The 24,612-nt window shown below is 49.9% G+C and overlaps 1 protein-coding gene across 4 annotated transcripts in view; it reads left to right on the forward strand.

Annotated features, from left to right (window-relative positions):
- The first annotated feature begins 241 nt into the window (after window positions 1-241).
- Window positions 242-24,612, forward strand: part of DHCR7 (7-dehydrocholesterol reductase) — a 31,109-nt gene continuing 6,738 nt past the window's right edge. Inside the window, exons 1-2 of one of the 4 annotated variants that reach the window (XM_075567173.1) lie at window positions 242-368; window positions 24,446-24,546. In XM_075567173.1, the coding sequence (XP_075423288.1) occupies window positions 24,532-24,546 (15 nt within the window). In that variant the 5' untranslated portion in view covers window positions 242-368; window positions 24,446-24,531. Of the gene's footprint in view, window positions 369-9,639; window positions 9,778-24,445; window positions 24,547-24,612 lie in introns of those variants that run through there. The other 3 variants (XM_075567171.1, XM_075567172.1, XM_075567169.1) reach the window with 3 other exon arrangements.

Consider the following 24,612-nt stretch of genomic DNA (forward strand, 5'->3'; position numbering starts at 1 on the left):
ATTTTCTTAAATAGAATTGTATGTGTGTTGCATTTACGTTTTGAAGTGAGTCATTACTGATTCATCAAACTTCTTTGGTTATATGACTCACAGGCACCTGGCCAGCATAAAATCAATCCTAGGAAGAAGTGGTGTGAACTGAATTGAGCGTATCATCATTATAGACGGTTCCAGAAGCCCCCAACAGTTTCCACAGCTCAGCTTGCCCAAGGTCGAAGAGATCAAAAGATCCGTGCACATGCTAGAATGACACCACAAAAATCTCAATTCACAGCTGGCAACGTGGACACCAGCTAGAGCAAGAAAAGGACTATGGACAGGGGTATTTGGAGGCAAACCATCAATGCTGACGAAGTATTTGGAATGAGGTATGTAAGAGACGTGGAGAGGTATAACCAGGGAGACAGATTTGGGGAAATTAAACCATGGCTTTATTCAGCCCGTCACTTTAAACAATGCAGGAAATCACAAAAATAAACAAACAAACAGCCTATCCCTCTGTAAGAACAGCAGAGAGGATTGGCGGACAGCCAAAAATGCCTGGAAGCACTCACAACTCACCAGGTGGGGGACATGTAAAAAAAGTTTATTAAAGCTACATAAAAAACATGTTGGACATAGGGGGAACAGAAAACAAAAAAAAGGGGGTGGGGGGGTTCTCCTCCCACGCGTTTCACGCTGCTGTAGCGCTTTCTCAAGGAGTATCTCAAGGACTGGACTGAGATACTCAAAGACTGTTACATGGAGTAGGACTATGGAGGTATTTCATTTGATATTTACCCTTTGCTGTCCCTACCAACAGTTAACACTGAGCTTATTTACTCCCTCCTTAATCGGTCCATCACTCTCCCTACGGTTACCATTCACTGCTGTTTCATTATACTGCCAGGAACACGTCATACCCACACTCAATGTTGCCGATTTGCCTAATATCAACTAAATCTATCCACAATCGTGTGTGTATTTACTCACAGCATCAGCTGTCTTGTGAGCTGTGAATGGTCAGTTTTTCTTACTATCCCTTTGTAAGGGCTAACTCACTCCCCCAGTCCCTATCTGCAGTGCTGCAGGGATACGCCCCTTACCAACCTATCGCCCCATCTCTAAAGAGGTACCTCAAAGCAGGTGGCCCTTCATGTCAGTCTCTGGGTCTGGATTGGTGTCCGTTGAGGGGCCAGCCACTGGCAGGTTCCCCGGTTCGCTGCACCTCTGTCTGGTCCATGGTGTCTTGATGTCAGCAAACAGTCCTTCTGTGTGCTCAAGAATCTCCATGTTAGTTCCCAGCAAGAGGCTTTTCAACCTGTCTGATTAGCCAGTTGGAGACTGGTTAATTGACTCGCTGCAATTACCCAGCTCCCTGCTAGATTCCTCAGACCACTTGAGGCTTATATTTAAGCCTTATTTAGACTGCGGTACATATTCATATTCCAGCCCCACTGACCACTAGAATTGTATATGTTCAACATGTAGCAGGATTTGCTATTCAATGCCTGATTTATATTATGAGAGAACCGTCTTCATATAGATAACTGGAATAGCGTTGGGAGTTCTGTACGAGACGTGTGTGTGTGTGTGTGTCAGTCAAAGGCCCATTTGCTTTACTCATCTCCCCCACAGGGTAGGATAAATGATTACTATCACCCCCAAAACAGTCACACTACAACTCAATTACGCTGTCACCATCATGATTCATTTAAGGGTTTAAAACCTAAGGAGTCATCGGTCCCACTTTCAAAAAGAAAAAGAAACATAAACCAGATTTAGCAAAACATGTCACATAACTAGGATACTCTCTTTAAAGAGGCAATCCAAGGGGCAATTAAAAAAATTATAATAATGTTTCTCTTTTTAATATATGCAGGTTTTGATTACCTTTATTGAAAACGAATTACCTAAACTGCCACTTGATTCGTTCTCCCGTAATCGATTAGCACACATCCTGCTTTCCTGGGTTCACTAAATGGCTGCCTTTCAGTTTCAATCAATCCTTCCGTCAGTGTAACTCAGCAGCTACAATATATTCTTAAATTACAAAGGTAACATTATCTATTGTTACAGTTTGCAGCTCAGACTGCTGGGAATATTGGCAACAAATTATCACAAACAGGAAAGTGTTGCAATGATCTTGCACTGCTGGGAAAGTGTGTAAAACTTACTATATAACTTACATTAAAACTAATTGGAAATGTCATTGAGTTGAATTTAAGTGTAGGAAGTATTATCTAATACTACAGAATTGATTTATTTAAAAAAAAACATGTAGTATATTGCATGGATTGCTCCTTTAAAAGTTAATGGTTCAATTAGAGCTCAGAAACAGTATTTATTACAATTTAGATTTACTGTTACTAAAGGCATACAATGCTTATTACATAAAAAGGATTATAAGATTACATACAGCACATAAGGTCAAATCGTTTATAAAATAAGCCTGAGCTAAGACATACACACCTGACCTCACCCACGCCTTCCTGCCATCTCTTCCCTGTCAGTGGTGTTAACCTTCTGATTTAATACTGACTAACCTTAAAACTCACCCCACAAGTTAAGCATCCCAACAGCCTGCACTCATGGCTACTGTCCCACAGTCACTCCTACCACCCATTGTGGCCAAGCACTGCCATCTACAGCACGTATTCCCTCACCTGCTGTCTCTGTAAGTTTCCCCTCAAACCTCTTAGATTGTAAGCTCTTCGAGGCAGTGATTTCCTTTCCTATTGTCTGATTTTGCTGCGCTTAATGTATTTTAATTCCCTGTACTCTATACTTTGTGATGCGCTGAGCACACTTTTGGCGCTATATAAATAAAGACATACATTCATACATACATACCATATAGGTTACCAGCGAAAGTCCTGTCATAGGTACTTGAAGGGGACGTGAGGTATAAGACATAAAACACACATGCAGTGTAACCCAAGTTACAACTACATAAATTAATAACGGAATAATTTAATTTCCAATTTAGTCTGGGCGTGTCAAATACTTAGTTTAACAATATTTAGCCCCCCTCTGGGGACTTCTAAGTAATAGTACTCTGTTCCCAGGACATACTTGAAATCGAGCGGTATGACTTCCTGGTAAAACATTTAATAAATAAAATAAATAAATGTTAGGGGTTAATGGCCTTAATGGGTTAACCGGGTGGGATCGCTCTATTATTGCCCCTCCCCATCATGCGATGTAGGATGACTGTGCAGAAGTGATTGCCACTCCCTTGTATGTTTTGTGACTAGTGATGTTCCCATGGGGAGATGGAAGGGTATATATAGCTCCATCCAATGTTCGAGAAGCAGGTTCCTTTGAGTTCTGGCAGAGGACCTCACCGTGAGTCCTTTAAATATGTTTGCGTTTAGATATGTATACTGAAAGTGGTCCTGTCCCTGTTTAGTATTTTCAGTTAAGGAGTGTGCCCTATAAAGTCAGTGCCTATAGTAATGGCTCAAGATTGTTCTCATGTGGGAAGAGGAGGGAGCATGAGCAGGAATTTAGCAGGAGCTCTCAGAGTAGTAGCTATGGAGCATAATCAGATCGCCCCCATTGGAAGGTCCTTAGTAAACTCCCAATCCAATATGCATGGACGAGGTATGCAATACATAGAATTGGGATACTGATCCCAGGAAGCAGACTGTATTCCCAACGGGAGCCCACTTGAGATGGGACATTATTGATGCTATGCAGGAGATTGCTAATCTAACCAATACTAAGGGAAACAAGCATGAGTGCCTCCCCAGATTAGGAGTAAGAACTACAAGGGGAAGAAGCACAGAGTAAATGTATGATTTGCCACCAGTTAATATGTCTAGTGGGAAGTCTGTCCTTGTATGGCGAGTCTTATAAACAGATGTTGAATAAAGCTAATTTTTGTACTATAAAAGTGCCCGGCGCCCAACCCAGCACCCTGAACAGGTATGAGACTGAGCACAGCCATGTATATAGGCAATTTGATGTAAACTCTTTTAGAGTCGGGCAAGGAGGGTTACAAGTAGTTAATAGATTAATGACCCCCCAAGAGGACAAACACATAGGTACCAACTTCGGAGTGAAATCCATTTTCTAACTCACTTTTTAGATTGGTAAGATTGTATACATTCACAATTAACCAATTTATATAAGATATCACTAAAAAATGTACGAACCATTGAATTATCTTAAAAAAGGTTAATCTCTAAAAATACAGAAGAGAGTTTCCTGTGGATGACCTTCAGTGACTGGTACCCAGGGGCGGGCTGGCCAGTTGGGAAATTGCCCTACGGGACGGTTAGAATGAAACAATTCGGACTGGTGGCAGAGGAGGAGAGACGAAAAGTCTCTGTGCAGCTCACCGATGCCGACCATTAGGTGGCGCAGAAGAGCTTACTTCGCAGCTCCTCCTTTCACAGGCTGGCTCCACTCTACAGTGTGCTGGCAATGGTAAGGTAATTTGTATGGTATATTTGTATGGTGTTTGTACTGTATGTATGTGTTTATGTAAAGAGAGAGCACAACCCCATAGCGTATGATGTAATTTAATATAAGGGAAGGGGGTGGACAAGGGTAAAAGGCACTTACTTACAATTCGAACATTAAAAACGAGCGTTTGGGAATGTAAATATCACCAGCACGAAGATATGGCACCGCCAACCGACTGCACCCACTGCTCTCCTGGTGCAGCTTTCTCGCCAGGCGGTAGCAAACGTCCCGATGCCCCGATGTAGCTTGGCAGATACTACTGACCGCCTGAGTAAAATGAACATCACCCTCCGGCCACGAGCGAGTCGCCGCTTAGTGACGTAGTGTCCAATTGCAGGGTCTCCGTACGCGTTTCGCCGCATGCTGTGACTTCTTCAGAGGAAGAACCTTTAACCCAGCCAGGGCATTATTGGCCAGTAATGCCCTGTTCTGAGGGGATTATTACTATTATAGGCTAAATGTAGGTTTATTTTATTTTTATGTTTTTTTAAATTTTTCATAAAAGATACATTTTTGTAGTCATATTGATTTTTATCAGCATGATTGTCTACATTCTTTTGCTTTTACTGCAAGTTTATTCAAAGGAAAATTGTACATACACAGCCCCCTCTATACACACACACACACACACACACACACACACAAACATACACACACAAACGCGCACACACAAACGCGCACACTGCAGCCCCCCCTCTATACACACAAACACACTCTGCAGTCCCCCCTACACACTGTGCAGCCCCCCTGTTCTACACCCACAAAACACACTGCAGCCCTCATCCACCCTCAACACTCACAAAACACACACACACACAAACGTGCACACTGCAGCCCCCCCTCTATATACACAAACACACTCTGCAGTACCCCCTACACACTGTGCAGCCCCCCTCTTCTACACCCACAAAACACACTGCAGCCCTCATCCACCATCTACACTCACAAAACACACACAGCTGCCCCCCTCTACACCCACTGCAGCCCCCATGTAAACCCACACACTGCATAGACACACACAACACTCTGCACCCCTCCTCCACCCACAAAACCTGGAGCCCACCCTCTGCACCCACAAAACACACACTGCAGACACATACAGATCAACAAAACAGACTCTGCCACCTCTACATCCGCAAAACACACACCAGCAGCCCCCACTCTACACCCACTGCAGCCCCCCGTAAACCCCCACACTGCAGACACACACCAACAAAACTCTGCACCCCACCTCCACCCACAAAACACACACACAGTAGACACACACCAACAAGACTCTGCTTCCCCCTCTACACCCACAAAACACACACCAACAGAAAACACACACCAATAAAACACACTGCTGGCTGCCTTTACACCCACAAAACACAAAACAGACACACAAACCTTTCCCCTCACTCTCCTGTGCAAGCTCTCAGCAGGCAGGGAGGGGGAGGAGTCAGTGCCTGGCTGCAGGCAGGGTGCGGGAGGTGTCAGTGCCTGGCTGCAGGCAGAGTGAGGGAGGTGTCAGTGCCTGGCTGCAGGCAGGGTGGGGGAGGAGTCAGTGTCTGGCTGCAGGCAGGGTGGGGGAGGAGTCAGTGCCTGGCTGCAGGCAGGGAGGGGGAGGAGTCAGTCTCTGGCTGCAGGTAGGGTGGGGGAGGAGTCAGTGCCTGGCTGCAGGCAGGGTGGGGGATGAGTCAGTGCCTGGCTGCAGGCACAGTGGGGGAGGAGTCAGTGTCTGGCTGCAGGCAGGGAGGGGGAGGAGTCAGTGCCTGGCTGCAGGCAGGGTGCGGGAGGTGTCAGTGCCTGGCTGCAGGCAGAGTGAGGGAGGTATCAGTGCCTGGCTGCAGGCAGGGTGGGGGAGGAGTCAGTGTCTGGCTGCAGGCAGGGTGGGGGATGAGTCAGTGCCTGGCTGCAGGCACGGTGGGGGAGGTGTCAGTGCCTTGCTGCAGGCAGGGTGGGGGAGGAGTCAGTGTCTGGCTGCAGGCAGAGTGAGGGAGGTGTCAGTGCCTGGCTGCAGGCAGGGTGGGGGAGTAGTCAGTGTCTGGCTGCAGGCAGAGTGAGGGAGGTGTCAGTGCCTGGCTGCAGGCAGGGTGGGGGAGGAGTCAGTGTCTGGCTGCAGGCAGAGTGAGGGAGGTGTCAGTGCCTGGCTGCAGGCAGGGTGGGGGAGGAGTCAGTGTCTGGCTGCAGGCAGAGTGAGGGAGGTGTCAGTGCCTGGCTGCAGGCAGGGTGGGGGAGGAGTCAGTGTCTGGCTGCAGGCAGGGTGGGGGAGGAGTCAGTGTCTGGCTGCAGGCACGGTGGGGGAGGAGTCAGTGTCTGGCTGCAGGCACGGTGGGGGAGGAGTCAGTGTCTGGCTGCAGGCAGGGTGGGGGAGGAGTCAGTGCCTGGCTGCAGGCAGGGTGGGGGAGGTGTCAGTGCCTGGCTGCAGACAGGGTGGGGGAGGAGTCAGTGTCTGGCTGCAGGCAGGGTGGGGGAGGTGTCAGTGCCTGGCTGCAGGCAGGGTGGGGGAGGAGTCAGTGTCTGGCTGCAGGCAGGGAGGGGGAGGAGTCAGTGCCTGGCTGCAGGCAGGGAGGGGGAGGAGTCAGTGCCTGGCTGCAGGGAGGAGTCAGTGTCTGGCTGCAGGCAGGGAGGGGGAGGAGTCAGTATCTGGCTGCAGGCAGGGTGGGGGAGGTGTCAGTGCCTGGCTGCAGGCAGGGTGGGGGAGGAGTCAGTGTCTGGCTGCAGGCAGAGAGGGGGAGGAGTCAGTGCCAGACTGCAGGAGGGTGGGGGAGGAGTCAGTGCCTGGCTGCAGACAGGGAGGGGGAGGAGTCAGTGCCTGGCTGCATGCAGGGAGGGGGAGGAGCCAATGCCTGGCTGCAGGCAGGGTGGGGGAGGAGTCAGTGCCTGGCTGCAGGCAGGGAGGTGGAGGAGTCAGTGTCTGGCTGCAGGCAGGGTGGGGGAGGAGTCAGTGCCTGGCTGCAGGCAGGGAGGGGGAGGAGTCAGTGCCTGGCTGCAGGCAGGGTGGGGGAGGAGTCAGTATCTGGCTGCAGGCAGGGTGGGGGAGGAGTCAGTGCCTGGCTGCAGGCAGGGTGGGGGAGGAGTCAGTGTCTGGCTGCAGGAGGGAGGAGGAGGAGTCAGTGTCCGGCTGAAGGCAGGGAGTAGGAGGAGTCAGTATCTGGCTGCAGGCAGGGTGGGGGATGAGTCAGTGTCTGGCTGCAGGCAGAAAGGGGGAGGAGTCAGTGCCTGGCTGCAGGCAGGGAGGGGGAGGAGTCAGTGTCTGGCTACAGGCAGGGAGGGGGAGGAGTCAGTGTCTGGCTACAGGCAGGGTGGGGGAGGAGTCAGTGCCTGGCTGCAGGCAGGGTGGGGGAGGAGTCAGTGTCTGGCTGCAGGCAGGGTCGGGGGGGGAGTCAGTGCCTGGCTGCAGGCAGGGTCGGGGGAGGTGTCAGTGCCTGGCTGCAGGCAGGGTCGGGGGAGGTGTCAGTGCCTGGCTGCAGGCAGGGTGGGGGGTTGGAGTCAGTGTCTGGCTACAGGCAGAAAGGGGGAGGAGTCAGTGCCTGGCTGCAGGCAGGTTGGGGGAGGAGTCAGTGTCTGGCTGCAGGCAGGGTGGGGGAGGAGTCAGTGCCTGGCTGCAGGCAGTGTGGGGGGTTGGAGTCAGTGCCTGGCTGCAGGCAGGGTGGGGAAGGAGTCAGTGCCTGGCTGCAGGCAGTGTGGGGGGTTGGAGTCAGTGTCTGCCTGCAGGCAGAAAGGGGGAGGAGTCAGTGCCTGGCTGCAGGCAGTGTGGGGGAGGAGTCAGTGTCTGGCTGCAGGCAGGGTGGGGGAGGAGTCAGTGCCTGGCTGCAGGCAGTGTGGGGGGTTGGAGTCAGTGCCTGGCAGCAGGCAGGGTGGGGGAGGAGTCAGTGTCTGGCTGCAGGCAGGGTGGGGGAGGAGTCAGTGCCTGGCTGCAGGCAGTGTGGGGGGTTCGAGTCAGTGCCTGGCTGCAGGCAGGGTGGGGGAGGAGTCAGTGCCTGGCTGCAGGCAGTGTGGGGGGTTGGAGTCAGTGCCTGGCTGCAGGCAGGGTGGGGGAGGAGTCAGTGCCTGGCTGCAGGCAGGGAGGGGGAGGAGTCAGTGCCTGGCTGCAGGCAGGGAGGGGGAGGGATATACAATGAAACCTGAACTCCTGCTTTAAAGGTACAGCAGGGCTCCGCTTCTCGGCGATGCGCTTATACGGCGCCACCGAGAAGGGGGCCGCCATCTTTAATTCCGAGTCGTGCATGCGCAGAACGGGCGGTTGCGCCCGGCGCACATGCGCAGACCGTTGTCTGCGCGCACAGACCGTAGTTTGCGCGCGCAGAACGTAGGCCACGCATGCGCAGAACGGCAAAAACGCCGTTCTGTGCATGCACAGAACTGAAAATCGCCGGATCCGCTTTCCGGCGATTTTCACAATACGGCGGGCCCCTGGAACGGAACTCGCCGTATTCCCGGGGCCCTGCTGTACCACATTTCTGAGAGACTCGCCCATGACAGGTTTTAATGAGCAAGCAACATATTGGAGGTTGGGCGGAGGCATGCTACTGAGGAGTGGTAATGTCACTGCCTTTGAAGCTGCTGGACCTGATTTGAACCCCAATCTCTGCTGACTTTGTGACCTTGGGCAAGTCCCTTTATATCCCTATGCCTCAGACACAAAAATGAGCTGGTAAGCTCTTTGGGGCAGGGACTCGCGCTTACATTGTCAATACTATATAGAAAATAAAAAGATTGTTATTGTTACTGAGTTTGAAGCAGGGGAGCCTGGTCCAAACCCCCCCGGTGTCGGCTTCTCGTGCAAATCACTTTTTCTCCCTGTGCCTCAGGCACCCAAAAATAGATTGTAAGCTCTACAAGGCAGCAACAATTCTATGTACAGCTCTGCGTACACTGTCAGTGCTATACAAGAAGACAATACTGTATAGAAAAAACAATATGGAAACATGGTTTTGGATCATTTTAACAAGCCTCTCTTGACTGTGCTTCGGATCAGCACAGTTGATAACTTTCATACAGTGTTTTCTGTCTGTACGGCCACTTGCCACACAGGGATCCTATCTGTGCGGGGAGGTTTTCCCATCCCTTCTGTGAATGGGGTTGTTGTGGTGACACAATCGTCTCAGATGGTGGTTTCAGGCGGCTGCACCAATCCAGTTGTGCAGCCGGCAGTGATGTGATTGAAGCTGTGTATGTGATTGGTAAGCGGCGTGTGCACGTCACTAAAAGGGGTGGGAACCAGAGGAGAGAGAGAGAGAAAGAGGAAGGGGCTCCGACTGCAAACCTGCAAGACTTCTTCTGTCTTACACAAAGGACTGCAGAGCTGCATGGAGACTGCCCCAGCCCGGCGCCCACACAGAGGTAATACAGGAAAAGAAATGGCATTATTACTTTAGTTTTTATATGGCATCAATAACTGCGGAATACTTGAAGTTAAACAAGGAAAATTGTAGCCCCTGCGTATAGCGCTTACAGTGTAAGGCAGTGCCTATAGTGTCGTCGACGGCGACACGACGGGTGATGTCACCCGTCGCCACCGGCGAAAGTTATATTTCTCCGTGCGGCAGCGTTGCGTGTTTTTGGCAATTTGATTGGTTCGTGGGCCGCCACGTGACGCGACAGCCCTTGAAAAATCAAATTTTGCCGGCTACAAGTTTTATATAGCGCCATTAATGTACATATGCACATGTACACTAAGACACTGCGCAGCGCATTCCTCAATCTGCAGTGTAAGGCTACGCTTATAGCGCCGGCGACGTCACGATACGCTCACTGGGAAAATCAAATTGAGATGACTTCCAGCGATCGCGACCAAGCGTCGCTCCGTGCTTACTATAAGCGCACGCGACGGCGGCAATACATTTGTTTTGACGTTGCGTCACTGTCACTATAAGCGCAACCTAAGTGTTAGAAATTCCACCGTATTATACTATAACGGCTTCAAGTGTTACAGTAATCTGACCCCTGCGCTGGATTTGCAGAAAGGAAAGTAGCGATTTGCATACCGCGCGTTTTTATTGAGCTGTTCTTGTTTATTTAACCTAAGGATTTGTGCCATTGTTATTTGTAGATAGCAGCACATAACAGGAGGCAGAATGTAACATGCACATAACCACATTCACGCGGAGACAGAAACATATAGGTTATTTCATGGACATTAAAGCATATGGAGAAATGGCGCTGAAATGGAAAACACCCTCAATGCCTAGAAAATGTTTTTTATTTTCGTTTATTTGTAAAGCGCAAACATATTCCGCAACGCGGTACAATGGGCGTACAAAGATTTGTGCGTTGCATCAACAGAGTGACATACAGGCATACCCCGGTTTAAGGACACTCACTTTAAGTACACTCGCGAGTAAGGACATATCGCCCAATAGGCAAACGGCAGCTCACGCATGCGCCTGTCAGCACGTCCTGAACAGCAATACCAGCTCCCTACCTGTACCGAAGCTGTGCGCAAGCGGGGAGACTATAGAGCCTGTTACAAATGCGTTATTTACATCAGTTATGCACGTATATGACAATTGCAGTACAGTACATGCATCCATAAGTGGGAAAAAGGGAGTGCTTCACTTTAAGTACATTTTCGCTTTACATACATGTTCTGGTCCCATTGCGTACGTTAATGCGGGGGATGCCTGTACCAAATAGGGGTAAACATGCACAAACAGTTTACATATCTTTTAAAAATATATATTACATGGCTGCCGTTCTCTATTTTTTTGAATTTTTTTTTTGTTAGTGAAAGAAAAAAAGCAATGCACAGGTATTTTATTAGATTCACATATTCTCAGTTTCTCCTTTATAAAAGAATTTAACTTGGAAGAGTGCAGGGTCAACATGGGGCAGTCTTGGGTAATGCACTCTTTGAATCTTGTATAATGCACTCTTTGAATCTTGTATAATGCATTCTTTGAATACTGGCTGCCAGTAAATCCCTGAAGCAATGATTTCTAGAAAGAATGCATTGTCTTATTAATTAACTGGGTGAATTAGAAGCAAAAGGGAAACACAAAACCACATTTGCAAGTACAAAGATCACTGCATTCTTTTGATTGTAAGCTCTTTGGCACAGAGTTTCTTCACCTCTTTGTAACAGTATGCACGGCACAGAGTTGCATAAACAGAATGACAAACAAGCGCAAACAGGTGATGGGGGCCTCGCTCATTAGAGCTTACACTCTAGAGCAGGCCTGCACAACACGCGGCCAGCGGGCCACACTCACTGTGCAGCCCGCCACGGCTTTGCTTGCTCTCCCCCTCCTCCCCACTCTCCCCCTTAGCCCGTTCTCCCGAATCAGAGGACTGCATGATAGGAGCGCGCTCTAGCCGTGTGAGGCCTTGGCCAGTGTGGCGCTGAGCGGGCGCTTAGCTGCTTGAATTTGTCGTCCGCAAGCGCGTCACGTGAGCGGTTCGCCAAATGAGGGCGAACCAGCTCTGTGACGTCATGGCGGCACGCCCCGATTTCCCCCCCCCGCCCGCGCACCTAGCCGGCCACAAATGTCCCGGCCGAGCACGGAGCATGACGTCACCGCGTACTCGCGCCAGCGCACTCGCTCCCTGCCTGGCCGCAGCCTGAGAATGTGCCTGCTGCTAGAGTGCGTGTGTGCGCTTCTTTCCTCGTGCAGTCCTGCCTGCTCTGCTCACACTATTCTGCTGCCCTCCGCCGCTGCCGCTGCTGCAACCACATATCCCCCGCCTGACTCTTAATCAGGTAGAGATCTGGGTGGGGAGGGGAATTATACGAGCTGATGATGATCTGGGGGGGGGGGGGGGGAGATGATATGATGATGATGATGAGGGGGACTGAGGGAGATATGATGATGATGATGATGAGGGGGGCTGGGGGAGATATGATGATGAGGGGGACTGACCCTGGAATACAACAAGCTTGTTGCTGAAAAGAGGTGTAAGACCTCTCATTAAGGCCGCACTCGGGGTGCCGGCGCGGGTGCGCACCAGCGTGCTCACTCCTGCAGTCCCAGCTATGTGTGCACTGGGCTGCAGAAGATTAGGGAAGTGATCGGGGGCGGGGCAATAACGTGGCGAACGCGTCACGTAGCTGGTTGGCCCTCATTGGCTGAACCAGCTCACGTGACGCTGACGTCACGCGACTGCAGCCTGTAAGACAAATTCACTGCTCTTGGCAAAATGTCGCAGCATCGACGTGCTACAGCGCAACGGGCACTTTAGGAAGCACCCTTGGGAATCAGGTCCCAAAAGTGCGCGCGCACTTCGCGACGCCAGCACCCTGAGCATGTGCAGCCCAAATCTTTTTTCCTTGGAGCAGTTCGGCCCATCTCACTTTACAAGTTGTGCAGGCCTGATCTAGAGGGAATAAGGGCCAATGTTGGAACAAAATGGAAAGGGGGCTGCTCATTGTGGGACGGAGTGTGCCTCAGGGTGGGGTATGGTGCAGCTGCGCAGCTGGTCCCATTAAGGTTTGGGGGTGGTACATGGCATGGAGTTTGCTACTGTATTTAAATCCCTGAAAGGCACTATTTGACACTGCATTTCATGTCCCTCTGACCAGTGTGGGAATAGCAGCTGGCACTAAAGTCTTTATTTGTTCCTTCAAGTACCTTTTGTTCCTGTAAATTGATGACTGATTGGCATTGTAAGGAAACAACAGCTAAAACAGCAGCTGAGCCGTCCAAACACCTTTCCTACTCCTTCCCTTTGGCTGCACCCAAATACACACATTCATGTTACACAAGGAATGCATAGTCTATCTCTCCCAGAATTAACCTGTTACACAGGCGTCAGTATTTGTTTTTAGCAAACCCATATCATAAGCAACCAAATAGGTGTCATGTATGTAGATTTTTATTTACCCAAGACATTATATACTTTAGGAATTTGAATACAATACAGAGGTAACATGCAAAAGAAAGATTAAGTTGCCATAATGCATTGAAGTGGTTAAGAAGAGGAAGTTGCTAACGTCTGGACCTTCCATAAAAGAGTGGATTAGAGGTATTTGGAATAATGACCTCTCACGGTTGTACTGGAACAGGATTATACATTTTCTCTGTTCTCACACTGCCAGCTCTCCCCAGGGAAAGTTAAATGTTTTTCCCTGCTCTGATGCAGCCAGAGCTGTGCAAACTGCGACATTATTGTTACATATCCCTTCTTTACACAGCCACTAGTTATTGGTTGCCCTGGCAACATCCCAATCCTCATAGCCATAAGGTTGGTTTAGCCCAGGTCCCCTGTCCCTTTCTGTTTAATGGATTGGTCCTCAGCATGTTCTTGTCTGTTACAGGAAAGTGTATTCCTTTTCCTAACAAGCTGCCTAAGGCCTCGGCCAAGCTTCCCGCTGGCGTGCTGAGGCGCGCTGGGGCTAAGGGAAAGAGGGTGCTTTCCCTGCGCGCCGTCAGGGGGCGGGCAAGTGATGTCACGGAGCTGGTTCGCCCTCATTGGGCGAACCGCTCACGTGACCGGCCCTGCGCGCCGGCAAGCGGGGAAATTTTACATTTCCCTAAGACCTGCGCTTCCGCAAGCGCGCGGAAGCGTAGGCGAGCCCCTACTAAAGCCGCTCTAATTGCGACTGTAGGGGCTCTCAGTGCTGAGCGGGAGCGTGCTTCCGCCAGCAAGCAGGTAACATGGCCGAGGCCTAAGGCCAGGGCCATGGTCAAAAAGACCGTGCTGAGCCGCTTCCGGAGGCGTGTGGAAATGCAGGAGACAGGCAAGTTTCAATTTTGCCGCTGAGAGAAGGGGAGGGCCCGTCACGTGACTGCCAAAAGCCAATGGCAGTCCTTGTCGTCGGCGCCATGACGTGGCGCACTAGCCCCGCCTCCCGCCCGTCTCCCACACGGCTTTACAAGTGCGCACGCTGACGCTCATGCAGGGACACACAAAAAAGCTCCTGCTTGAGCAGCAGAGCATGGGCGTCAGCGCTCTTCCCTTCACCATGTCCGAGGCCTAAGTGAGTACGCTCTCCCCTCCATTACTCCCCCTGTAAAGGCAATCCTTTTTTACCATCCTCTCTGAGGAGTACTCTCACACAGCAGAACACCTTCCCATCATTAGGTCATTCTCCTGACAAGAGAAATCTGCCAATTATATCCTTGTGCAAGTACTTTTATTTCTGTCAACTCCCCCAATAAAGTTGAAGAAAATAGAAGGACTTTGTGTGCTTTAAAAAGGGGACGAGTTATGCGATCTGTACCTACATGCTACGCATGGCCCTGGATCCAGAATAATGATTGTGGCAAATTGTTGAGTCAGTGACCTTCAGGATTCAAGATAAAACAGTGCAAAGTTTAAAAATACAGGGTTACACTATCATGAATCCTTTGAAGCTGAGTGAATTGTATAGTCTAGAGCAGGGAAGTGCAAACGTTTGTTGCTGCGCCACCCACCTTGGCTTCGACGCCGGAATGCGTTACCCGACACCTGAATGCGTTATCCAACGCTCCCCGCCACTGATTAACATGGGACTCACTTTACAACGGTGTCACTATCCAACGCTACTTCCAGAACGGATTCCGTTGGATAAACGAGCACTGCCTGTATAACCTACGCGTGTTGGGCAGCCCTGCTATAATCATTAGTTGACAACCCATGCCTAACTGCGGAAAGAAGGCAGCAAGATTTACAAAGTTGCAGTGGGGAGGGCTGTGTTATCAAACAATTCACAATAGAAGCCATCTTTAATGGGCCCCAAATTGAAAAAAAAAAAAAAACATTTACATCAAGATTTTTTTTTTTTTTCCAAAACAGAAACGTATTGGATTATTTCACAATGAGTCCAGAGAGAAAAGGGGAAAGTCAAAGTATTTAAAAAATGACCTTCAAGAGGGGGAAAATATGAAGCAAGACATGTCTCTCTCACACTCGGCCTATCTCTGTAAATCAACATAATATAAAGAAACCCGGCTTTGCAGAATGCTTTAGATTTAGTATTGTGTATACAAAGCTGTGATGATGGAGAGCTCAAACTTTACAAAGCGATGTGTTGTCAACAGAGCAATATGCATCCAATGCAACGATGAGCAGAAAAAAAGGTCAAAAGACCAATCCTGGGGCTCAAGAGTTGTCCAACAGTGGGACAAGATTACAATGTAGTCTCAATGATTATGTTCCAAACTTATAAAGGGGTATCCCAATCAAGTCCATATATATTCTTGTTAATCAGTCTGGGGGCTTCCAATTGGGCAATATTAAAGATAGTGCCTACCTGGCTTCACCCTTCATGAACCTCCAGGCAACAATATATGTGTAGCGCACAATAATCTTTAAAGTCCATAACTATATTCTTCAGCCCCCCAGACGACGCGCGCCTCTCACCAGCCCCTTACTTCCTCCCTAGCTGTCCCCAGTGGCGCCTTGCTCCCCGGCTCACTGCGCACTGTGAAGCGTCAGCCAGCAGGGGCTACAACAGCATTGTGCAGCAACGCGTCACGTGGTGTGGCAGGGAGCCAATTAGAAAGATTGATGGGTGGAGAGACAGATACTGGGGGTGGGGGGGAGAGCGGCACAAGAGGTAGAGAGAGAGAGAGAGAAACTGACAGGATGGAGAATGGCACGGGGAGAGGGATGGTGGGGGGTAGAAAGCACAGTAGCACGGGTGGAGAGGCCAAATATCTATAACTCACTTTTCACAGCACCTTACAGCCATGGGGGAGAGGAGAGTGGCACAGGAGAGAGGGATGGCCCCCCTCGTGTCATGGCCGTGCCTCCCTCGCGTCAAGGCCGCGCCCACCTGGCCCGTTTTGGCCACGGCCCCCCACACCAAAAAAAAAAAAGCTCCCTGCAGACTGCAGATAGCTGTGAAGTGCCGTACAGGCGCTGCCAAGACGCACGGTGGGCGTGCCGGTGCGTGCAGTGGGGCCTTGGCCTAAGGCCCCAGTGCCTGCGCTGCATGAGCGTCTGCCAGGCTGGTGGCGAGTGCAGCCGAGTTCCCCGGTCTGCAGTGAGCTGCAGCTGGAAAGACGGGGGGTGGGGCGGCGTGACGGGGGCGCGGCCATGACATCACTCGGCAGGTTCGCCCTCATTGGCTGAACCGCCGGGGTGCGTGGCCTAGCTCTCCGTTGCTAATACTAATCTCAATTTTCCTGTCTGCAAGAAAAACGCAGCGTGTGGCATGTGGCGGCCGCCCCATTTAGCGGGCCCGGCCCCATTGATGGGCGGGTCTTGTCCCCGCAGCGCCCGCCATAGCACGCACTGCAGTAGCCAGCAGCGACCAAGCCTAAGGCTAAGGCCTCGCTCCCTCTGTCAGCGCGCCTGCACTGCATGCAGCCAGCGCGCTGACAGGCAATTGACCACTACCTGCGGTCTGTAGGGAGCCGGATCGGGGGGGCGTGGTTTGAGGGGGGAGGCGTGGTTCGAGCAGAGGGCTCTCCGTGCTGTCCCCCCCTTCCCCGTCGGTCCATCTGTCCCCCCATGGGTATTGAGCACTGGGGTGTGTGGGGGGGACAGCAGCCCAGACTGGGTGAGCCGGTTTTCGGCGCAGGGGGTGCACAACACAGCCAAAACGGCAGCAGACAGGATTCCAGCCGGACCTGTCATGCTTTTGCACAGACCCCCCCCCAATCTGCTGCTGCTGCTGCCGCCTCTCCTTCCCAGGAAGAAGACGAGCTCAGCAGCCAGAGCTGGCCGCAACCTTCACAGCACACACAGCCTGAAACGGGCACCGGAGCTTCCCTCCTCCCCCTCGTGTATCCCCTGCTGACTGACGCGTTGCAGTGCGCAACGAGCCTTGCAGGGAGGGGGGACTGGGGCCGCCTCCGGAGGAACTCATGTCCGGTGAGTGACGCGGCCGTGCGCGCGCGTCGGAAGCAGTGGGACCCCAGCCTAAGACTGCAGTCTTTGTGCCGAACGGAGTAACTCACAGTTGTTGGAGGTGTGCGACTACAGTCCTCTCCTGGCTCGTGATTGGGATCCGTCCGTTTTGCTGTTCACCTAGATCAGGGGTGGGGAACGTCAGGCCCGAGGGCCGTATAAGGCCCTCGAAGTCATTTGGTCTGGCCCTTCTAAGGCAACTGCTATAACCGGGGTCACGCTAATTTTTAAAAAAAAATGGCTGCCGCGCGCCCGATCGGGAGGTGGTGTGAGGCGCCGGCAGCCCTACATGATCCCCAGCAGCCACCATACTAGCTCAGGCGATCCCCCAGCAGTCACCGTACTTCCCCCGCACTCCCCCCGCAGCAGTCCCCGCATCATTCCCCGCACTTCGCCCATGCTTCTCCAGCAGTTCCCCCCGCACTTACCCCAGCTTCCGCCCTACACGATCCCCCCAGCAGCAGCAGCAACTACCAGAGGTAGGGGGGCGGGGTTCTGTGTGCCTGCGTGCCTGCCGTGTGCCTGCCTGTCTGTGTCTGCATGGCCCGCGAACGATCTTATAAATATCCAAATGGCCCTTGGCAGAAAAAAGGTTCCCCACCCCTGGCCTAGATGCTGAGGGTAGAGGTAGAAAAATTGCGACACACCACCAAGGATGACCGAGAGAGGGTAACTTCAAAAATAGGTCATTTAATGCATCGTAAGATCAGGAAAACAGGCACTCGAGGAGCCGACATGTTTCGTGCCACCGCACTTTATCAAGGCTCCTTGAATGCAATGATGAGCCTGTTTTCATCCTCATTTTGATGTTGTGCTACTGGTTTTTTTTAAACTAGGCAACAAATTAGTTTAAGACAATATTTAAACAAACTACAGTGATAATAGGGCTGAATGAATCCCACACATAAAGATCGTACCCGAGCAAAGGACCTATTGCTGACTGTAAGGAAGTAGGAGCACTATTGAGAGAAGGACACTTATTGTATTTCATGTACAGTATGTATTCTGTATAGTGTGGCATTCTGTAGGCGTCGTCATGTGCTCCATAATCGGCGGCGGATTTGAAAATCCGCCGCCCCTTTGCACTTACACGTGTCGGCCGCCTCCTTGCTGCCACCCCACATCTCCTTTTGGAATCCCAGCGTCAAATGAAGCCGCAGACGTCATCAACATGATGGCGCACGGCGGCGTGTTGTCATGGTAACGAGACGCGTCCTCTGCGTCAGTTGACACTGGGATTCCAAAGGAGATGGAGGGGGGCGGCAGAAATGAAGCGGCCGACACGTGTAAGTGCCTTCCCATTAGGTCCAATAGGCCCGAGAGCGCAACAAATCCATATGGGGCGGACATTTTTACCACCCCCAAATTTTGCCGCCCTAGGCCCGGGCCTAGTGGGAAGTCCGGCACTGTCAGTAGTATAACATATGCAGTGACCACAATGAAAAAGCCTCTGTTCAGTATGTGGGGTTAGAAATCAATTTTAGGAAGATGGGAACACAGTTATTTGTAATTCACTATGTTTTTGGCGTAACATTGGATGGAGCACGATGGGGTTTCTTTGCAGTCTACATCTTACTCGGGACAAAATGTAGCACTGATTGATTACTAACTGATTACTGATTGATTACTAACATGAAAGAGAGTTAGGTTTATAATGGGCTGGGAAAATATGTGGTGCCTACATTTGGAGACATTAGTCTTTAAACTAGGATAAATAGTTATATTAGAAATCACCATGTGAATCTTACCTAGTGGGTTAGTAGCAAGTCAATTCACAATCAAGTTTAGTTTTTGGAGCACTAGGGCGGACTGAAATACAAATGAATAGCCTGTAAAGATCAACATAAAGCTGATTTTAAGTCTTAAAAACACATTCAATATTTTAATGAAAGAAAACCTTCTTAAAAAATCTATATTTGAGTTCTGTTGCATATTGAAAATATCTATATTGCAGCATAGAATATGATTGCAGAGCTAGCAATAAACGAAAGGGGGGTTGAATCCCGCTCGGCCTCCATGTATATGGAGTGGAGGGTGCATTAGGGAAGATGAATTCTATATTAGCAAAAACTCCAAGCACATGATGGTAATATCACAAACTGGGAGACTGGGAGAGGCTGTTGCTCCAATGTGAGTGCCGATAGATTTATGTCTTACATACCAGGTATCCTTCTGGCCTTAATGAAGGGTTTCTTTATTTACCTTTTCTTTAATGATCAAGAACGATGGTTTCAATTAGGGTACCATTATTGTATCGGTTAGACCTCATCTTCTTTTACTATTGATTTTTTATTCACCATTCAATTAGTGTGCGGGGCTTAGTTCTGTCCAGTACACTCTGGGTACACCTGTCAGTATCATTTCACTAGTAGATATACTTTACCTGACACTACGGTTTTTACATCTCTACCTATAAGGAAGTAGTATATGACGCAATACCTCTTGGCTATTTAGTATTAGCGTGCTGTAAACAATAGAAGGCACCCAGCTATTGGCAGTATTACACACACCTCTTGATTTAGGTACACACTAACAGGCAACAATGAGTATTATCTCCAGGGTCAGTGCACGCGCATCAATGCCTATTACATCTGTGAACGCATAGAATACCCAGCATTTAACACCAGAGGGGACGTAGACACATTCAAAGAATATTATAGATCGCGCATGCGCACTCATGTGGTCATGGATAGCAGTCAGCTGAGCATGATTGACAATAGGACAGCGCATGCGTCATTATGGCGGCTGGAGAAATCCAGCGGCAGCTGTGTCACCAGTTCCATATACAGGTATTTAAAGATAGCCCACGCAGGTATTAGCACGCCCTTGACAAAGCCGCCCCAGCGAAACGTACGTCGGGTACGTGGGCGCGACGACACTATCACAGTCAGCGCTCACAGTCTAGACCGGGACACCATTACCAACAACTGTAGCTAAGTATAATTGCGGTTATAATACTCTGCAATGCTTTCTTGCTTGACGAAGCATCTCTGCTTATGCTGGCTGCCGTACCACTAAGATTACTGAGTGGTATTGTACAGTATCCCTATACATGGTGATTCACTGAGTGGGATCACACATTATTGTATACCATTTATTACTTACTGTGGTTCTGATATAGGTAGTTGTAGGGAGATCTCTGCTACTGTTATCTCCACTTAAATTAGGTACACCACACACCCGATATTTTAGAAATTAGCTGCAGTTGAGTATAGTTACCACACACTACTCCAAACAGTGTAATTGTACTTTAGGGTGTACTAGCTATAATCACCAACCCACCTGTCCTTTCCCTGTGGCCATGGACACTAGGGGTCATTAGTATTTCATCCAATATTGCTTTAGTAGCGTTAGGTATCTAGTGATTTGCAGACTAGTGCCCGCCTACTTCATTGCTTCATTAGTATAAGGAATCTAGTGATTAGTGATTAGTTTTCCAAGCACCTTCTCTGAGCATATATAATTGTTCACCAAGGGCAAACAAGTGCCCATCTATTCATCTCCACAGAGACAGGCTGTCTGTGGCTCTTCATTCCCTTCCCAGTCCATATTAGTAGTGCTAATATCTCCAGCATTGTCATTGGGAGTACTCTCTCCTTGTTTACCACAGCAGTAGCTACGTACACTGGATTAGGGTATATTGTAATCACCCTCCAATTATTTTTGTGTATACTGTACAGTGTTCATAGGGAGATTTCGTTATATTATAACCTCCTGTTGACATTATACACTGAGTCACAAGGAGGCTCTGTATTATATGTAAGTGTCCCTTTTATTTTACATTGGTCTAAGGACTATCCACTTCACATCTGTGTGTCAGGGAATCTCTCCATATGTGTATATATACCTGACTTCTGATTTAATAAGAGGAGCTCCGTTTTTGCCATGTTAAGGTTAAGTCGGCGGAGGGCCATCCAGGATGATATAGCAGAGAGACATTCAGAAACTTTGGTCTGTACAGCAGGTGTAAGGTCAGGGGTTGAAAAGTAAATGTGTGTCAACAGCACAGAGGTGAAATTTGAACTCAAGAGATGTGATTAGGTCACCTGGAGAGAGTGTGTAAAGAAAAAAGAGAAGAGGTCCCAGGGCAGAGCCCTGGGGTACCCCCACAGAGAGATTGATAGAGGAGGAGGTGTTGGCAAAAGAGACACTGAAAGTACGATGGGAGAGGTAAGAGGAGATCCAGGATAGAGCTTTGTTATGAATACCAAGAGTATGGAGAATGTGAAGGAGAAGATGGTGGTCCACAGGTCCACAGTGTCAAATGCTGCAGAGAGGTGGAGTAATATGAGCAGAGTGTAATGACCTTTGTCTTTGGCAGCATGGAGGTCATTAGTTATTTTAGTGAGGACTGTTTCAGTGCAGATTGTAGAGGGTCCGGGAGAGAATAAGTGGTGAGAAAATGGAGCAAGCGAGAGAATACAAGACGTTCAAGGAGTTTAGAGGCAAAATGCATGAGGGAGACAGGATGATAGTTAGAAAGACAGGTAGGGTCAAGCTTGCTGTTTTTAAGTAATGGTATAACTGTTGCATGTTTTGAAGGAGGTGGCAAAGGTACCAGAGTAGAGGCAGGAGTTAAAAATGTGAGTGAGTGTAGGGATTATAGTAGGAACAATAGGTTTTAGGAGATGGGAGGGAGTGGGGTCAAGAGGGCAGGTAGAAGGAGAAGAGGAGATCAGCAATGATAGTTCTGAGTAGGGAGTCAAAGACAGAGAAGAGTCTCTGTGGGTTAGACTTGTGCATGTTTATTAGTGAAGGAAAGTAGGTTTGTTTAGCCTGAGAGAGGGCAGAGTTGAAACAGGATAGCATAAATTTGTAGTGAAGGAATTCTGCAAGAGTGTGAGATTTCCTCCAGAGGCATTCGGAGGAACAAGTGCAGCAAAGCAGCATGCGTGTGTGGGTATTGATCCAGGGTCTGGGGTTAGAAGGATGAGAATGGCAGAGAAAAAGCGGGGCATGTAGATCAAGAGAGGAGGACAGGGCAAAGTTGTAGTTGCTGACCAGGTTGTCAGGGTCTGGAGCAGAACTGAGAAAGGAGAGGGAGGAGCATAAAGTAGAATCAAAAGCTGGTAGGTTAATAGAGCACAGGTCTCTGCAGAAACGAGGGGGAGGTGGAGAAGGGGAGAAGTGAGAGAGAGAAAATGAGAGGAGGTGATGGTCAGTTTGAGGAAAGGGGGCAGTGGAGACATTAGAGAATTTGTTTTAGTGAAAACCAGGTCTAGGTAGTGGCCATCCTGGTGGGTGCTGGCTGCAGTCTTCTGTTGAAGGCCAAAAGAAGAGGTTAGAGAGAGAATGCGGAAAGCCCACGGGAGAGAGGGGTCATCAATATGGCAGTTGAAGTCCCCAAGGAGAAGAACAGGGGAGTCTGAGGAGAGAAAGAAAGAGAGCCAGGACTCAAAGTGAGATAGGCAGAAGCGGGATGAGTAGAGGTAGGTGGGCAATAGATGATCGCCACGTGGAGAGGGAGAGGAGAGAAATTCTGGACAGTGTGAGCCTCAAAGGAGGGAAAAGCAAGAGAAGGAGGAATAGGAAGGGTTCGGTAACGGCAGAGAGAGGAGAGGAGGAGCCCCACACCTCCACCCCTGCCATCAGGGCGCGGAGTGTGGGAGAAAGAAAGGCCACCATAAGAGAGGGCAGCTTCCAGAGCAGAGTCAGACTGAGAGAGACAAGTCTCAGTTATAGCAAAGAGAAGCAGAGAGTGAGAGAAAAAGTCAGACACAGAGAGGAACTTGTTATAAAGGGAGCGAGCATTCCAAAGGGCACATGAGAAAGGGAGAGAGGAGGGAGGGTGACAGGGGATGGGTATGAGGTTTGAGGGGTTGACACCAGAAGGAGTAGAAGTTGCATGTAGGTGGCGAGAACAAGAGCATGTAGAAATAAGGCAGGGACCAGGATTGGGAGAGATATCCCCAGAAGCAAGGAGGATGTCACGCTGCGCTCACCACAAACAGGACTGAAGACCGCGGGGCTGAGGTGGGGATGGAAAGACACCGACCCACAACCACGCAGTCCTGTCCGGAATGCGTAGTCCAAGTCGTTCAGCGTCGTAGGGTTGGAGAGGTCAGGGTAGTCAGGGTACTTGCCGTAATTCAGGGTCGGAGAGTGGAGGATGGTCGATTTCCGTAGCCAAGGTCAAGGGTAATAGAAGGTAGAATGGTCAAGGGACGAAGCCGGGGTCAAAGCGCAGGAGAGTGTAGGAATCCGAAGAACAGCCAGGATCAGGACAGGAGAGAACAGACAGGTCAGGCCAAGCAGGGACCAAGACACAATTAAACAGTAGCGGTGAGCACAATGCATAAACAGGAGCTTATGCTCAGCAAGGAATGACAGACAGGAGCAGGTATATAAGTAGGAAGGATCCAATTAGCTTGCAGGGGTGTGATCCGGTCCTCCAATGGTGTCAGGAAAGTACTAATCTGAAACAGCCTGCAGGTCAGGCTTCCCTGGTGATTACTTTGGTTGCCGGGCAACACGCCCACGTGCGCGATGCGCGTAGCGCTGACATCACGCGGACGCGCGGTCGAGTTTCCTCCCTATGGGAGGCGCCGACGGCTCTTCAGAGCGTGCGCGTACCGGCTTGGCAGTGCGCGGGCGCGTGGGTCTGCCGTGTGACGCATCAGCCGGGGCGGTTTCCGGCAGGAGTTGCGGCGGATGTTACAGAGGAGAAGCATTGAAAGAAAGAGAATGTGAGAGGATGATTTGTTGGGGTGTGTTTTAGTGCTTGGGGTATAGCTGTGTAGTGTAAGAGGGCGCAGGTAAGAAAGGAGTTCATGTGAACTGAGAAGTTGCGAAGGAAGGAGACATGGAGAAATATGAATAGAGTTAGAGACATAACGAGGCTGGTAGAAGTGAGGTCAGAGCAAATATAAATAGTAGCTGCGGCGTGGCAGCAATAGTTTAGTGCTGAGATGTGCAGTCTGGGATAGATAGTATTCTCCTTTCCAGCGTAGTTCAAATCCAGGATTCAGGGCCAGTAGGTGTTGTGTTGTCCACAAAGTGTTGAGTAAAGCACAAGAAACTAGCAGAATCCTAGCGAGAGATCAGAGCTGAGATATAAGCAAAGGTGGATCAGCCTTGAAAGGAAAGCAAAGAACTTTATAGAACAGCAGCTATAAAGAACTTACATGTTTGTCCAATAAGGTATGTGGCTTGCAAATGATCAAGCTTTCTCCAGGAGGAATCTAGCTGTGGTACCAGAAATATGTAATTGTACACAATGTAATCTTTACTCTTGCAGTATAGAATGGGTGACCGCCGAAAAATGAATGCATCCAAAGGAGATCACAAAAAAATCGGAAATGGGGAAAAGGAAAATCTGGGTCAATGGGGAAGAGCCTGGTAAGAGAACGGTTTTGATTCTTCTATTCTCTGCACTTGTTACGTTGTTTGCACTGCCACGTATCT

This window comes from Ascaphus truei, chromosome 12 (genome assembly GCF_040206685.1).
Source record: "Ascaphus truei isolate aAscTru1 chromosome 12, aAscTru1.hap1, whole genome shotgun sequence".
In the NCBI taxonomy this organism is placed as follows: domain Eukaryota; kingdom Metazoa; phylum Chordata; class Amphibia; order Anura; family Ascaphidae; genus Ascaphus; species Ascaphus truei.